At 38.5% G+C, this 18,179-nt stretch overlaps 1 protein-coding gene across 1 annotated transcript; it reads right to left on the reverse strand.

Moving 5' to 3' along the window:
• Window positions 1-4,083: 4,083 nt before the first annotated feature.
• LOC131005407 (clathrin interactor EPSIN 1-like) lies at window positions 4,084-6,781 on the reverse strand. The gene is made up of 9 exons (XM_057932394.1): window positions 6,681-6,781; window positions 6,533-6,584; window positions 5,449-5,528; window positions 5,256-5,334; window positions 5,019-5,102; window positions 4,732-4,877; window positions 4,523-4,625; window positions 4,268-4,363; window positions 4,084-4,161 (listed from the first exon to the last, which is right to left on the reverse strand). Exons 1-9 carry the CDS (start codon window positions 6,719-6,721, stop codon window positions 4,084-4,086), a joined length of 759 nt encoding a protein of 252 aa, XP_057788377.1. The 5' UTR covers window positions 6,722-6,781.
• Window positions 6,782-18,179: the final 11,398 nt, after the last annotated feature.

Below are 18,179 nucleotides of genomic sequence, written 5' to 3' on the forward strand. Positions count from 1 at the left end.
TCCTTCCTCACTCAGAGACATGGAAGAACTCCATACGAGTTATGGAAAAACAGAAAGCCATCGATTGCCTACTTTCATGCTTTCGGTTCTAAGTGTTTCATACACAACAATGATAAGAAGAGGTTGAACACCTTCGATAGCAAGGCTGATCCAGGAGTCTTCCTTGGATACTCTGGAACAGAACGTTCAAGCAAAGCCTATCGAGTGTTCAATACTCAAACTCTTTGTGTAGAAGAAACACCTCATGTGATCTTTGATGAGTCTACAGATGGTTTCAGGGAACAAGATGCTGAAAAGGGTGTTCAGATCGCTGAAGGTTCCAAAGCTGAAATTCACACTGTCGAGCCCTCTACTGTCTTGGTGTGGGGACCTGGCAAAGATGAAGATACTGAGATGCTTCAGTATCAGAAGATCAACCAACAGTCTGAAGTCCAGACTGGAGCCAATACAGATGGCATCAGTTAAGGGGGAACTCCAGTTGCTGAAGTTCAAGTTGAACGCACAGAAGCCGCCCCAGCTCAACTCACCCCTGCTCCAGAAGGTGCTCAACATCCCAGAGCTATTCTAACCGAAGAAGCTCCACCATCCCCTGAAGAAATCAAGAAGTATCGAAGATGGTTTGAACTCCACTCTAAGGAGAACATCATTGGAGAACCATCAGATGGCGTCAAGACTCGAAGATCAATGTGCAACCTCGTCTTCGACATCAACCAGAACTGCATCAACGAAGATAAGAATTTCAGCTGTTTCTTATCAACTACAGAGCCCAAGGATATTGAAGAAGCTCTGAAGTCCACTGAATGGGTCATCGCAATGCTAGAGGAACTCAATGAATTCAACCGGAATTCAGTTTGGGAGCTTGTGGATCGACGAGACGATGCAAAGGTGATTGGCTTGAAATGGATTTTCAAGAACAAGGAAGACAAAGAAGGAAACGTTGTGAGAAACAAAGCAATGCTTGTGGCTAAAGGATACAGTCAAGAAGAAGGAATCGACTACGACGAGACATTCGCCCCAGTTGCTAGATTGGAAGCAGTCAGACTCTTCTTAGCCTTCGCAGCTCACAAAGGTTTCAAGGTACACCAAATGGATGTCAAGTGTGCATTTCTTAATGGAGTGCTCACAGATGAAGTCTATGTAGAACAACCTCCTGGATTTGAGGTTGCTGGACCAGAAAAGGTGTACAAGCTGAAGAAAGCGCTCTATGGGTTGAAGCAAGCACCAAGAGCGTGGTATGATACTCTCTCTGAGTATCTGATTGAACAAGGCTTCAAAAAGGGATCTGTGGACAGAACTTTGTTCACTCTCAAAGAAGGAGAAGATCTCTTACTTGTTCAAATTTATGTCGATGACATAATCTTCGGATCCAAATCCGAACGCATGTGCAATAAGTTTGCTGACATCATGACGAACAAATTCCAAATGTCCATGATGGGAGAAATGAATTTCTTTCTCGGATTGCAAGTCAAGCAGACCAAAGAAGGAATACTGATCAGCCAGTCCAAGTATGCCAAGGAGCTGATAGCTAAGTTCGGTATTCAGCACATGAAATCAGTCAAGATCCCAATGAACACAAACTGGAAAGTTGATCCAGGTTCAGAAGGAAGCTCTGTCTCCTCGAAGAAGTACAGAGAAATCATTGGATCTTTGCTGTATTTGACTGCGAGCAGACCAGATATCGCATTTGCAGTCGGGGTTTGTGCAAGATATCAATCAGATCCTAAGGAAGCTCATTTGGATGCAGCTAAGCGGACTCTGAGATATCTCAAGGGCACACCCAATTTAGGATTGTGGTACCCAGCAGACAACGACATCAAGCTCACCGGATTTTTAGACTCCGACTTCGGTGGATGCAAGCTTGATCGCAAATCAACCTCCGGAACATGTCAATTCCTAGGCAACAAGCTCATCTCTTGGTTTTCAAAGAAGCAGACTTCAGTCGCCACCTCTACAACTGAAGTTGAATATGTTGCTGCCGGAAGCTGCTGCTCACAAATCCTGTGGTTAGTCCATCAACTAAAGGACTATGGGATCGAAGAAAAGGAAGTTCCTATCTATTGCGACAGCTCCAGTGCTATTGCAATCTCCCAGAATCCAGTTCATCACACCAGAGTCAAACATATCGAGATTCGACATCACTTCATTCGTGATCATGTCGAAAAAAAGAATATCTCTGTGGAATGGATTCCCACTGCTATTCAGAGAGCGGACCTGCTGACCAAGGCTCTTCCAGAAGAGAGGTTCAATGATCTATGTGCAAAGATCGGCCTCATCAATCCTGAAGAGTGATGCTGTGTTTGAAGATTTTCTCAAACAGTCATGCTGACTAGTGGTCAACCAACTGCTGCTTCTACGATCGCCGACGTGGAAAGCAATAAAGTCCAAATGCTCATCTGAAGAAGAAGTAATCCTGATGATTCAACCAGGATCACGTGGTATCAACTGACTACTATGTTCAGTTGATCAGTAAGTATTTTAAATGCTTACCTTTTCAAAAATCAGTTATTTCAGTTTAGAGCTTTAAGTGTTTTAGTTCAAAACCTTTTCTCTAACTGATCAGTTTCTTTCAAAAACTTTAACTGATTGTTGGAATTGTTGGAAAATGGAATATCCGAAAAGGACAAGATTTTTATAAAGAGAAAATCTGTTTTGATTGAACTTGTCCTGATCTTTTTGCCAAAAATCCTTCCAACCTTTTTGCCTCTGCAATAAAATTTCTTGAAACGCTCATTGACATGACATATGTAATGATGCCTTTCAAAGTCCCTCGCAGTGACGGCGGACGCGAAATTTTTCTTCAATTGCATTTTAGGCACAGTTTTCGAAAAACCTTTTCATCTTCTTCATGGTTCACATCTTGTCTATTTATACACCATGCTGTCTTCACGTTTTTTTTTCTGCATCAACTAACAACTCTCCACAGCCTTCACTGTGAGCAAAAGTTTCAATTTTTTCAAAAGTTGCAGAGAAAAATTGTTCCGACTAAAGGAGAAATCTATGACTGCAAAGTCATGGAGTGGAAGAATGACACTCATAGTCTTGGTCTACACCGGACCCTTCCACTGGATCTCAACGTCTCTCCGGCGTCAAAGTTTGCTCTACCCTCACTTGTACCAGCGAAGCGAGTGTCTTCCATCTTCATGCCCGGTGCATTGGTTTGTAGTACCTGTCTGAAAAAGGACAGACTTCATCGTCTTCACCGAAAAGCTTCTTGCTCTTTGTGGAGAACCGATGCGGAGCAACAACAATGAGCTGGAACTCATTGTCAACCGGCGCTATGTCAACAGGGAGACCCTCACACTACTAGAAAAACGCTCATAGATAACGGATAAAATCCGTTATCTATGAGCAAAAAAACCGTTGTGTATAGTGGTGTTATCTATTCTATACGTCATACACAACGGTTTCAAAACCGTTATGTATAGTAGCATAGATAACGGTACGATGCGTCATACATAACAGTACGTATCCGTTATCTATAAAGGTTATACATAACGGTTTTTCACCGTTATGTATTAAGATTTTTCCGTTATGTATTAATTTTTTTTATACTTTTTTTATCATAGTTAACAGTTTTTTGCACTTTTTATAACGGTTTTAACCGTTATCTTTGATAGAATACATAACGGTTTTTCACCGTTATGTATTAAGATTTTTCCGTTATGTATTAATTTTTTTTTTATCATAGTTAACAGTTTTTTGCACTTTTTATAACGGTTTTAACCGTTATCTTTGATAGAATACATAACGGTTTTTTGCACTTTTTATAACGATTTTTTACACTTTTTATAACGATTTTTGCAGTTTTTATAACGATTTTAACCGTTATCTTTGATTAGAATACATAACGATTTTTTGCACCTTTTATAACAGTTTTTTTGCACTTTTTATAATTGTAGTATATTTTTAAATTTTAGCAATTTTTATAAAACGACAAAATGATAAAATCAACAATAACAATTTTATATATCATCCAAAATATTCATACCATCCAAATGAACCAAGTATCAAGTATACATCATCATTGCATATTCGATTCAAAATTGAAAGTACCAACTATCTTATAGCTAAAACAAAAATCTATCATACTATGTATTCTAGCACTAAGTCCTCAAGAACTAGTTGCTCTTTCCTGAAATCCTTCTTCCTCATGAAAGTAATCTGCAATAGAGATTTAGTGAAAAATGAAGAATGACCGCTACCTTCAGAATTATTATAGTGACAAACTAAAAAAATAGGCACCAAGAGAAACCAAAGAGAGGCTTACCCCACGCTGGACTCGATTGAGAATTTTTCCAATATCTAGATAACCTTCAGGAGAGAAAGTAGCATGCCATTTCCGTGCACTTAAAGTTCTGCCAGACTAATTCATGTAGAGAATCACAACCAAACATGGAAAATATAGTAGGAGTAAAAAGGAAATGTAAATGTGAAAATGAAACAGTAAGAAGCTGCATATTAACTCCACTATCCTTGCATCCTTGACATGCTCAATATATTCCCATGAACCACACTATATCACCAGAACAAATGGCTTAAGAGAAGAAAGTATAGGAGAGTAGGAGACAATCACACTCTTCATAAAATCACCCTGGTCAACAAGGCATTTCATAGTTTCAGAACAACTTAATAAGACCATCAATTCAAACTGATCAAAAGACTGCCATTTTCTTACATTCTTATCAAATTGAAGCAATGAAACAAGAAATTAGACCTCAAGCATAAACTTACTTATCACGATTCGCAGCAGCTTTATTCCTGACTTCCTTCATTTTTTCTTTATTATTCAAAAGAGCCACGATAGCTTCCGCTTTTTTTCTCACATTGATCCCGACATCCTTTCCACTTGGCTCCACATACTCAAAACTTGCCAGAGACTGGATAATATAAAATGAAATGAGGAGGACAGGAATCATATAGTGATACAACTTAAAACCTCTACCAGCCAATAGCCTCTAGATGTTTTGCTATGTTATAAAGTATATTAGTAAGAGTTGGTCAGGACTGAAGATACATACAGAAATCTTAAATGTATGTTCTATTATGTCATCAACAGCACGTTCTGATCCATGTCCCACCAGATACTCTATGACGGTCAACGACTATCACCGAAAAAAAGAAAGAAAAAAGAAGTTAATCCTCATTGATCTCAAAGGCAATAACAAGGAAATGAAAAGCTTACAGACGAAAGTAAAAGAAAAGAACAAAGATGAGATGTTTGTTCATTTTTCCCTGAACAAATTTGATGTTGGTACCTTGTAGACAAAACGCCAATTCTTGCCAGTCTCAGTCAATCTTGTCCAGAGGACATTCATTACCATCTGACATTCGGTGCTGCACAATATGCCATCAGATGAGAGGAACGAAAGCAAACGGGAGAGGATATTTAAGAAAATAAGAAAATAGCCAACTTTTGACAATTTTGTGAATGAAAGGAATGGAAAGTACAATTTCTTTGTAGCTTGTGCTATTTCTGACAACACTGTGCCATGAGGACCCCAAGGTTCATCATCCGTAGCATCCAGAACCTAAAGTAAAAGACAAGTCAATAGCAATCCATATAGAATGCTGATTTTAGGAAATCACCAGTGATTGGCAGCACAAAAGATGCATGTTCGATAGTCATCCAATTGAATATGGTATTAACTCGTCACTTCAGGTATAAATTATTGCACTAAAGTTCAAATTGTAATGTAGAATGATGATGTTTCAGGTGAGCAAGGAGTTCTTTAACTGAATGGGCAACTGGGTATGCATGAAACAGATTCTAAAGGCACATTCGACAACTGAATATCAACAGGAGAAACTCATAACATCCAAAAGATATGAACTAGACTAAATACTCAATATGTTTTAAGGCCCCTTAGAATCATACACGGTCCAAAAGAACAGCATGATTCATGAAGTTATACATTATTTAGTACCAGATGATCAAAAGGGTCCTTGCTTTCTCAGCATTCAGCTCTTAACCACATTTACCAAACAAAACAAAAACTTCTAGTTTGGTTTGACGATAAAACAACAGCATCAATTGAATAACATAAAATCTACGGGGTACACAGTTAACACTAGAAAACTCGTGCTTAAATATCATCAGAAGAAACTCAATATATCTGAAGATATGAGCTAGTGTAAGCATCCAATATGTTTCGAGGCCCCTTAAAACTACGCATGGTCCAGCAATAGCATGAATTAAGTATTACTACTAAAAGTTATTTAGTATTATGACCAAAAGGGTACTTGCTTTCTCAGCATTCAGCTCTTGGCCTCATTTACCGAATAACACAAACTACTACTTCGATCTGATAGCAGAACAACATAATTTAGGGGATTAACTATTAACACTACAGAAATCAGCTTCTAGCAACTTAAAACATCAGGAACGGGCACTAATATCAGTACACAATCAACTAAATCAGCTGAATTTACTAATTTGATTAACTGATCCGACACCGATACAGCACAAAACACATATAACCGACGAAATTGAGCTTAGGAAGTGGCGGAAATCACTTCAACATATTAGTGTTACCTTTTGTTCTATCTCTGGAACCTTCAACACCTTCAGATTCACCTCCCTCTTTCTGCATTGGAACGCAAAAGAATTGAATAGCGCATCCTTTTACAATATAAGATTACTAAATACTCGAATCGTAAAATCGAGAATTAAAAGCACATACATTTCACGGACAGTTTGATCAAAAACCTTCATGAAATCCATGGCTGGATCTGCCCGAAGATGAGATATACAGATCGAATTCTTCAATTTGATAAGATATGTGTATTGCGGAGATGTGACGGACAAGGAACAGCTAGAACCAAGGAACATATCCATTTGGGAAGGATAAAAAGTTGAAGCTAAATATATACTTAAAATATGAAGCATATGTGTATGATAGCACACTTTCTCCTACTACATGGAAACATGAAAAAGAAGAATTGCATTTGGAAGAAATTTATGCTTGAGACAGAAATCATACAATTCTGTAATATGCAGATAACCATCAGTAGGTGTTAAATTATGGTAGATGACACCCGTCCAATTTGTAGTGCATGGATCCCCTCTGTTCCAGTTGCAAAGATTTCTATACGGATCAGTGAAACTGTTCTTGATGGATCGCAATGCATTGACTGTAGATATTGAGTTTTAATGTTGATACAGTTATTGCTAAACTGAGTAAGAATCACAGTCAATCAAGGAACAAACCTAAACTTAAAAACTGGCACAGACAAATACACTTACACCTCAGTCATCTTCAAGCACTATCATGGAAAATCGGAATAGTCTGAAGCAAACTTCCACATTTATATTTTAGGAGTTTACAGTTAACAATCTATAGCAATTGAGATGAAAGTTTCAAACTTGGTGCATTGCTACACTAGGGTGTGCTTAGAGTTCACTATTTTAGTCCATATAAACTTGCCCATGATTATCATATGATCCCTATATCTCTATTTGTTGCATAACTTACATGCCAAATGTTTCTTTCTTTTCTCCTTTCTTCTGCCTTGTCACATTGAGAGACAAAGATGCTATTTGAGGTCTCATTGCAAGAATTAGTCGAGAACTAAGTAAGTATGGGTGGTCACTTTCAAGTTTCAACTAGTAAGTCTAGCAACCATAGGTTAACCAAGAACAACCCAAGGAAGCTCAACATTCATATTAAAGTAAAGAATAACACATCCCACCAAAACAAACATTCAAGGTGATCATTCTATCTCAGTTTACTCCCTCCTATCGCTCGAGTCACACCAACAAATTATGTTCTTTATGAAAGCAGTAAATAAGAAGCATGAAACTTTTAAGTCTTTGAGCATGTATACTTGTTCATATGAGGAATACCTTTTACAAATAGCATACACACGGAGCTCGGAGGATCGACGGAGGCGGCAGGCCCTCACCTGCTCAGCAGAGAAACGTAACAGCATCGAGAGATTGGGAAAGAGTCGAGAGACAGCTAGGACTCAGTTTATATTCTCCTCATGTGTGAGGGAGATCTGTTCATGAGGGTGAGTGAGAGAGGTAACGAAAGAGCGGAGGTGACAACCACTCGCCCGAATCTCGAAGACCATGGCGGTGAACGATGTTCATCGACATTCCTCAGTCGGCGGCGCCAGATTCAGAGAGAAGAAGAGGAAGAGAACGGATGAAGCCCGACCATTCGCTGGTCCTCCAGTTGTAGCGGCGGCGGTATTTCTTTCTATGAAAACTAGGGCTCAAAATTGGAAGGGAAAGGGGAGGAGAAAGCCTTCGGCATGGCGGCATCGACAACGCCGAAGAGAAGGGCTCTGCGTTGCCGGATTTCAGCTCAGGCGGCGGCGATTCCTGATTTGGGGAGGAAATTAGGGCTCCCCTTTAGTCTTCATCCGTGATTTTTTAGAGAGAAAAATGGATGATGGGAGGTACTAGTCGAGGAGCGGCGCCCTCGGCCGGATACGGCCTCGCCGGAGCCGGTGGGAAGACGAACAGAGAGAGGATTGCGGCGGTGAGCGTGATGGAGAAGATAGAGAGAGCCAGGTCCGATTTGGGGAAAATTTGATGGGGGTTAGGGTTTTGATTTTTTATAATATTATTAAATATTAAAAATAATAGATAACGGTCTTAAGACGCTCATATATAACGGTTAAAATAACCGTTATAAAAAGATGTTCATAGATAACGGTTGGCATAACGGTTTTGTAGTACCGTTATGTATGCAACTAATAGATAACGCATAAACATAACGCATTTGTTCAAACCGTTATCTATGCATTTAGACAACACTACATAGATAACGGATTTTCGAAAAACCGTTATCTATTCCTAAAAGTGCGCTCATACATAACGGTTTTTGAAAAAAACCGTTATCTATGTACTGTTATGTATGTAAACTTTTGTAGTAGTGTCACAATCTCCTCTGTTTTGACAACCCCTCATCTCTCAAAACCTCTGCTTCTCTTCTTTTCTTCCTCGTCATTTCTTTCTTCTTCCTAACCTCCTTCTAAGCCTTCGCCTTCTGCATCCCCATAACCCCAATATCTTCCTCATGCGAACTTACCTTCGCATGTTATGTGCTTCCTTCTTTTGTTCATCCTTCTTTTTGATGTTGCCAAAAAGGGGGGAAGGATAACAATCTAATGGACTTAAGTAAGGTTAAGCAACATGATCATCCTTCATCCGATGATCATGAGGAAGATACGCCAAGAGGAAGAGACCTCAATTCAACGAAACACAAGTGAGAGTGGAACAAGCTTAGGAACATGAAGACACGAAGACAGAAGATGAAGATCAAGAAGTTCAAGGCGCAGCCAAGCAGACTGCTGGAGTCCATGGTTTATCCATGATGTTTTCTTGTTTTTCTTGTTACTCCAATGTAAGTCTTGCTCTGTACCTCGACTGATGGCTTATCAGTCTTTTTAATGAAATGAACTTCTTATTGATCTCACCCTGAAGACAATGACTCCTTGTCCAGGCTCTGATTTATGGTTTTTCTGTCTTCTTTAAGTTCTGTGTTTAGAACTGTTTTCGTTCTTACTCTAAGTACAAGTGGTTTAGGTTCTATTGTTAAGGGGGAACTGTTTTCACCCCTTGTCTAGAACTTGTACTGAGAGCTCAGTCTTTTTATTGTCTAGAACTGCTGTGTGGTTTTGGCATCATCAAATAGGGGGAAATTGTTGGGAACCTTGTGGAATATCCTAACCCTTGTTTTGATGATTCCAAAATTCATAGGACTTAAATGTAATAGACTAGAATCGTTTTGAACTCAAGTGTTAGAGTTCGTTTCTAGTTTAGTTGCGGTGTTGAAGACTGAAGACTGAAGACTGAAGAATGAAGACTGAAGACTGAAGACTGGAGTTACCAACTGAAGTGTCAGTTGAAGAATCAGTTGAAGACTAATTATTTAATGCGCGCCATAGACTGATACTAAAGTCAAGTATCAGTTGAACATTCCTCCTAGGACTGATCTTCCAACGTTCAGAGAAAGCCACATACGCTCAAAGTACAGCCGCATTAAATGCAGAGATTTCTCAATATCTTATCTCTGCAGAGGTCATTCCTATCGGGTGGCTACTTTTCAGAGATGTCATATCTCCTGTCCTTCAAAGAGAGCCGTTTCCACACAGACAAGGAACCTCGAAGATTGAAGCCTCAGCCCAAATTCGAATTGCTCTCCAACGGAAGAAATCTTGAGGACGATTTACGCCAACGGATCTATTCAAGAGTTCTCCTACAAATAGCGCTCGAGGATCACTTCAATCTTCACCGATTCAACAACATAAGCTGAAGCTCTGCCGAAATAGCTACTCAGCCTAAAGCTTAACCGCTCAAAGCTTGAATCGAAGAAGAGAATTCCAAAGCCAAAATCAGTCACTGCTGATTACATACATTCTCTTAGACCCTAGGCATATATTCTGTGTACCCAGAAGCCAAAGGTCAAACTTGCTTCAAAGAACTTGTTCTTTGTAAGTATAGTTGGCACTCGTTTAAACCTCTCCCCCATAAGAGTGTTTGAGTGACTCGGAGTTCAGGAAGGTACTCTGAACTCTGAAAGGGAAGTCTGAGCACGAGGTGTGCTTAGCAGGGAAACCCTACGCGAGTTGTGTAGGTGCTGAAATCCTATACGAGGTGTGTAGGTGGGGAAACCCTACGCGAGGTGTGTAGGTGCTGAAGAGAGTTTATCTTCAGTTTACGGTTTGCAGTGCACCAGGCAAGCACTTGCGGAGTGGATTGTTGGTCTGATCAACCAGCCGTGGATGTAGGAAAGAGTTTTTCCGAACCACGTAAAAGTCTCTGTGTTATTTACAGCTTTCAGTTTTACATTCTTAACTGTGCTATTCCTATTGATAAAACTGAACACTGACTAACAGCAAGAGAAACCCTAATCCAACTATCTGCTCCACTGAGGCTATTTGAAACTAAGTTTAATTTCCGCTGCGTATGATATCAATCTGACTGAACTATCCTCTGATAGTAAGAAAGAGAGATATCATCTCTATCGTTGCAAACACGACTGAAGCCCTTACGTGGATCAGTTAAGTTCTAGTGACTTAACTGATAACTCTTTACTGAAGAGCTTTCAGTATCAGTCGTCAACCCTGTTGGTCAAAACTATTTCGATTAAACAGGTGTCTGGTTTGCATGCAAAGTTTCTTTTCTATCTCTGACTGAGATCCCTCTGATTGAGGTTGGTAGATAGTCAAAAATAACCTATAGGTGTATTCCCCTCCCCCCATATACCTATTCGAGACACCCCGGACCTAACATATAACTATTTGTTTTTACGGTTATTTAGATTTCTTATGGTAATCCGTCGTTACATATATGTTAACAGAGTATTTTGAGGTCGGTGATCAGATTTATGAGTGTGAGTATTGTAAGGCACAAATGTGGTGTGGAGAGAATGTAGAGAAAAATAAATCGTCAACCCCAAAATTCTCTTTATGTTGTTTGAAAGGCAAAGTCGTTCATCCACTCTTGCAAAACCCCCCTTAATTGTTGAGCGATCTGTTGGAGAATAGTCACAACAAGAGTAAGAAATTTATAGAGGAGATTCGTGCTGACAATATGATGTTCACATTTATTTCGATGGGTGGAAAGTTGGATTATTCCATTAACAAAGTGATTACTGTTGCATCCTCCATTATATTAATAATTTATTTGTTTTCCGTTAAGTTAGTACGTATAATACACAGAACTTTGCCAATAAATATTAATATATTATATTTAAATTAATACACAGAACTTTGCCACTTGGTTTATGTTGATTAGAATGGCTGGTGTTCATGTAACGATGGTAGAATTGCACAATGCCTCAAAATACAGATTTTTTAACCGCAAATGGAATGAAAGAATGGGGTGTTAGAAAACCTTGATCACATACAATTTTTATGGCTTAAAACGGAGGAATATGGATGACAAGTTCGTTATTACGAGGATGCACTCAAAGTGCTTAACTTCATACCCAAGATCACTATTACACAGCTTATGAGATATATAATCGGATGGTCGTAGAAGACTGGGACGCATTGATAAAATAAACTTTTAGCATTTCAAGTTGGCCTTGGAAGACAAGTTTAGGGATTTATATCTCGGAGTCCATGTGATACATGAAAACTATCACCCAATAGAAATAAGTGATTCGGAGGAATAGCCATTCTAAGACGAGGATGAAGTGATGGACTAATAGATTAATTTATATGATTGATTAGAATTCCCTTTCGTATCTTTTTTTTAATAAGTACAAAAATCTGGAGAACATTATATATCACATGGTTAAACAATTTATCCACGTAGATGCTATGGATCACACAACGAACATGGCTCCGACTAAGAAATGAAGGTTAAGGAAAAATCGGAGTTCTTAAAAAAAAATCGGTATGAATCAGTCACAACTATAAGATTTGTTATTTATATTTTTACATTAGATTAATTTACATATACAACTATTTATTCTTACGGTTATTTAGATTTCTTATGGTAACCCGTCGTTACTTATATGTTAAAAGTGTATTTTGATGTCGGTGATCTGATTTATGAGCGTGAGTATTGTAATGCATAAATATGGTGTGGAGAGAATGTAGAGAAAAATAAATTGTCAACCCGCAAATTCTCTTTATGTTGTTTGAAAGGCAAAGTCGTCCTTCCACTCCTGCAAAAACCCCTCAGTTGTTGAGCGATCTTTTGGAGAATAGTTGATTTATGCTTAATTGTTCTTAATTTGGGGGTTTGATTGTGCTAAATTTGAGCTAAATATTCTGGAAATTGGTGCGTTTATGGGTTTGTTGATGCTTTGTAGGGGCTTTTGATAAAACAGGAGGAAGAATGCTAAGTTGGAGTTTTTGGATCAAAAATTACGTATTTTGGGCTTAAAGTGGTGCCAGAGCTGACGGCGCATACTCTGCTGCATCGCCAAAGTTGACAGAGTTGAAGTCCATTCGTCAGAGTGGATTTCCCGTGCTAGAGCTAACAATTCTAGAGTCGGCAGAGCTGAATTCCAAAATCGACAGAGTTAAAGTTCCAGAGCTGACCAAGTGGAGTGCCAGAACTGGCCAAGCTCGACAGAGCTGAATTTCATATGCCAGAGCCGACTAATCCAGAGCTTAGCAAACGCTCCAGAGCTGACTACTTCTACAGAGCTGACTTCTAGCTCTGCCATGACTCGCCAGAGCTGCCAAGACTTGCCGAGCAAGTTATCCAGTGCAATCCCCTGTGCGCGCATGCTGCCTTGATGTTTATCTTTTAGGCCCAGTTTGGCTGGGCTGTTTTGAGGGATTTTAGGGTTTGATGAAGGGGCAGTCTATATATAGGGCTTAATGTTCTTCATAAAAGATAATTCTTTAGCCTTCGGACCAAGATAGCTTCGACCTTAGGCATCAAAACAATCTTAGTTTAATTCTCGTTTTTCATAGTTCTTTAGTTTTCATAGTTTTCGTTCTAAGTTAGTTTTTAATTCAGTTCTAGTTAGTTCTTCGTTTAGAGTTGTAATCAAGTAACAGATTTGCTTCTCGAGACGATTTCGGTATTTTTTTTACGTTAATTCCTTGCTTTTACTTTAATTATGTTTTGCTTTCAATTATGTAATTTCGATCATGTTAGTTTAGATTAGAAGTTTCAATTAAAGTAGTTTAAATTCTTAGCGTAGTAGCATTTAATTTCGAGTAGCCTTTACTTTATGCTTTTAATTCTGCCTAGGTTTAATAGTTTATTTCTGCTTCGTATTTATGTTTCGTTTAATTCTGCCTAGGGTTTAATAATTTATTTCTGCTTAAGTTTTTATGCTTTGTTCTTTTCTGCCTAGTTAAGTTTAGTTTTACGTTAAGTTTAATTTGCAAGCATTAGTTTAATTCTTTTCTGCCTAGTTAATTCTTAAGCTTAAGTTTCTAGGTAAGTTTAATTCCAAGCTTTAGTTTAATTTTACAGTTTTCAATCCGATCTTTATTGCTTTCTTGTGATACAATTAGAAACCCTTTAAGATCTTCCTTAAGAGATGACTTTGGGTCAACTTACCATTGCTAGAGTGTCCTTGTCCTATTGCAAGTCAATCTAAAGGTGTTTTAGGTTGAGTCAAATTTTGAAAACAAGAGCAAGAAATTTATCGAGGAGATTCGTGCTGACAATATGATGTTTGCATTTACTTTGACGGGCGGAAAATTGGATTATTCCATTATCAAAGTGATTACTGTTGCATTCTCCGTTATATTAATGATTTATTTTTTTCCGTTAAGTTAGTACGTTCCACAGAAATTTGCCAACAAATATTAATATATTATATTTAAATTAGTTCCTCAAGACTAAGCTTAGATCTTCTTTTCTTTTCTTACTACTTGGTTTATGTTGATTAGAATGGCTGGTGTTCATGTAACGATGGTCGAATTGCACAAGACCTCAAAACACAGATTTTTTAACCGCAAATGGAATGAAAGAGAATGGGGGTGTTAGAGAACCTTGATCGCATACAATTTTTATGGCTTGAAACGGAGGAATATGGACGACAAGTTCGTTATTACGTGGATGCACTCAAAGCGCTTAACTCCATACCCAGGATCACTATTACACAGCTTATGACATATATAATCGGATGGTCGTGAGAAGACCAGGGCGCATTACTAAAATAAACGTTTAGCATTTCAAGTTGGCCTTGGAAGACAAGTTTAGGGATTATATCTTGGAGTCCATGTGATAGATGAAAACTATCACCCAATAGAAATAAGTGATTTGGAAGAATAACCATTCTAAGACGAGGATGAAGTGATGGACTAATAGATTAATTTTTATGATTGATTAGAATTCCCTTTCGTATCTTTTTTTAATACATACTTTATCTTCATAATAGGGCCCCAGAATTTGTCTTTGAAGTATAACATGATAAACCCTTGCTAGCCATTTTGAGCCGAAATAATTCTTTCATTAAACCTTTCTGATGGTAGTGACTATACTTAAGGGAAGGGAAATTTTTGCTCTAAGTAAAAGAAGCATGGTATCAAAAGAAAAAAAAAATTCTGGGCACAAAAAAAAAAGAGGATAAAAATATTCTGCCAAATCGAAGAAATGTTTGATTCCCATCATTTAAAATCAGGGGAATTGAAGGGAAAATTGGTTAGAGCTTAATTAAGCAATATTGCCGAGTATGGGTGTTACTGATTTAATTACTGAACCAAATTATCCCACCTTTACTCCGTATGCCCCATTACAACCAATTAAAGTCCCTTTGATGAGTCGTGTCAATTCATCTCTGTTGAAAGTCCACAATCAAACTCTTGAGTGAACTAGCACAACATAGCACGAGTGTATACACTGAGCTATATACTTGAGAGAATGAGAAATTGCGATCACACATTATGCATATTCTGTAGTAGCCCGCTATTTTATTTTATGATTAAGATTAGTAAATGCGATATTTAAATTATTGCATCCTCAGTTATTTTTAATCCAGTGATTAATTTCCTGTTAAGTTAGCCTAGATATTTGAATTTAATGCAATTGCATGTTATGATCGCAATCGAATTATTGAGCCAGTCAATAATTTATAATTTTAGATTTATAACTGACTTAGTAAAGTCAAGTTTTTTTTTTTACTTGCAATAGAAATATCATTTCTATGTATTTACCTTTATCACTCGAGTCGTGGATTTATTTCAGCTTGTGAAGTGAATTAAATCTACAGATTTAATTTAGATTTATTCTACAAGTCACGATGTTAATGGATGAGAAGTCAGCAATCAAAATATGAGAATTTTTAGAGTATTTTGTATTTTTAGCAAGACCCGAGATTAATAACATATATAGATTTACCAACAGAGAATGATTTATTTTATTCATCACATCACAACTTTACAACTTATTATTCACTACATCCCTATTTCCTACCTACTACATCAAGAAAACAAACCAAACTTCCTACCTACTACATCAAGAAAAGAAAAGGAAAGGCATGCGTGTGGGAACAAAATCAGCCATTTTAGTAGACTACTCAAGTATAGCCATTAATGCACTCCTTCAAATAAACATATCAGCAGCAACTCTCTTCCATTTCACTTCTCATTTCCCCTGCACTAATAACCCACGTGAAGGAGGAACTCCATTCATTGCTCTTCTGCCAAACTTTAGAGTGTATCTATCCACTGATTCAATCACACAGCAGCCACCCAAACACAAGGATCCACAGGTATATACTAAGCTCCCATATTCAATCCATTAGCATTTCATCCAACAAGCATGATCAGTTAATGAATACTAAGTATATAATGAGTATATATATGCATAAGGGGCTTAGCAATCACGAAGTCAGTAAGAATTTCTATGATATAGAAACAACTACATGTTTAGTTTAATCTCTTGCATAATCAAATAGGAAACAAGATGATTTATGGGCTGCACCAACTGGAATAACACTAGAAACCAAACAAATGGATTTTCGTTTAGAACACCTTAAACCTGTGTGAGTGAGAGACTTGAAATCGGACGGAGGGGAGGCTGCCCTGTTCCGCCGAACCGAAGAGCGTCGACGGAGGCACAGCTCTGCTGCTCGCCGGATGCGGTTAGAGAAAAACCCCGACGACGACCACAACTCGCTGATCCCAAGGTCGGCAACGCGACGACGCGGCGACCTTCGCTGCTTCCAGAGCAACAGTCGCAGCGACAACGTTCACAAAGGAAAATAAAAATCGGCGGCGGCTTCGGCTTCGCTTCCTGGGAGAGAAGGGGACAGACGATGGGTCGGACTTCAGGAGGCGGCGATGTCGCCGTATTTTCAGAGCCGAGGTGACAGCGGCAGAGCACGGCTCGAACCCACCGACTCCGGAGGGGCAACAACAGGCGGTACCTTTTCCTTGTCGCCTTAATGAAACATCGAAGGAAATGGCCGCGGTCACCGATGAACCCGGCCACGCCGGCAGCTGAACAAAGTCGCAGCGGCATCGCGGACGAAATTCTCGATTCTGCTCGTTACACGTGAAGAAGATAGGAGAAAGGGTCGCCAGCCGGATAGGCTCGGCGGCACCGACGCCGACGGAGCAAACAGGCGGACTCGACTGATTTGAGAGGATTTTCGACATTCTGAGAGAAGGAATTTTCGAATCATTGTTGAGAGAGAGAAGAGGGTCGACTGAAAATGAAGGAGAGAGAGAGAGAGAGTAATTCTTTTGGGCCTTGGTGTATTTTATTCTGGGCCACTTTTAATTGACTTCGGGCTGAACCTTGATTTAAATCAAGCCCAATTGTTTTGTTAAGGATGGGCCTGCTTTACCTTATTTTTCATTGGGCCGCAGCCATTTTTCCATTTTGGGCTGAGTTTTAATATATTAAAAGCCCAACTGCATTTATTAATTGGGTCCTTATTATTTTCTATTGAGCTGAGAATTATTAAAGGAATTGAGCCTCACTCATTCTATCTATTTGGACTATTGTATTATATTAACTAGGCCTTGTTTGATTTATTTATTTGAGCCCAACAATTCATTATTTATTCATTGGGCCAAGATTTATTTAATTACTTAAGCCAATGAATTATTTCAATTGGGCCGTTCATATTAATTATTAGGCGCACGGCCTTATGTCGAGCCTTTTAATTATTTAAACCGACAACAGTACTTTCTCCTATTTATTAAGCCCGATTGAGTTTTACGAGAATAAAAGCGAGTAAGTCGAAGTATTTATTTATTCGTTTCTATCGACTACGAAGAGCGGGGTTTATTTAATCGGCGGAGTAGAACACCCTGCAGAGAACGAATTAATTTTAGTTAATTATCCGGCTTCACGAGACGAGACTTAGCTTTAGTTTAAATCCAATAGCCTGGATTAACAATAGAAATTCCCCGGTTATTATTTCAGAATAATAATTCATGCATAAGAGGATCATGCATTGTTAATTTCATATTCTCATTATTTGAGGATTTTGCTCGAGCAGTATCTTATTTATATTCTCGTAATAAAGGTCAAGCACAAGATTAATAATCAGACAAGGAGCTACTGTACCACAGAAAGTTTCTATCAGGTGGGCATTACTTTTACTATACGTATAGAGATCCCCTGCGTGTCGTAGGCCTCTTATACGAATGAATGCATGTGATGATTTAACTGTTAATTTCAGTTTTATATATCTATCAAACGAGTTTAATGCTACCTTTGAACAAGTTAATTCGTTACAAATCTTTGAACTAGAAAATATTACAACTGTTGTCTTGCCATAAAATGTTTGAAT

The sequence above is a fragment of the Salvia miltiorrhiza genome, chromosome 1 (assembly GCF_028751815.1).
Source record: "Salvia miltiorrhiza cultivar Shanhuang (shh) chromosome 1, IMPLAD_Smil_shh, whole genome shotgun sequence".
Taxonomy (NCBI): domain Eukaryota; kingdom Viridiplantae; phylum Streptophyta; class Magnoliopsida; order Lamiales; family Lamiaceae; genus Salvia; species Salvia miltiorrhiza.

Coding starts and splice junctions, on each gene's coding strand:
- LOC131005407 (XM_057932394.1), bottom strand. CDS start 6,721: ATGGATTTCATGAAGGTTTTTGATCAAACTGTCCGTGAAAT. Junction 5,103..5,255: donor ATTGGCGTTTTGTCTACAAG/GTACCAACATCA, acceptor TTTCGGTGATAG/TCGTTGACCGTCATAGAGTA. Junction 4,162..4,267: donor TCAATCGAGTCCAGCGTGGG/GTAAGCCTCTCT, acceptor TCTCTATTGCAG/ATTACTTTCATGAGGAAGAA.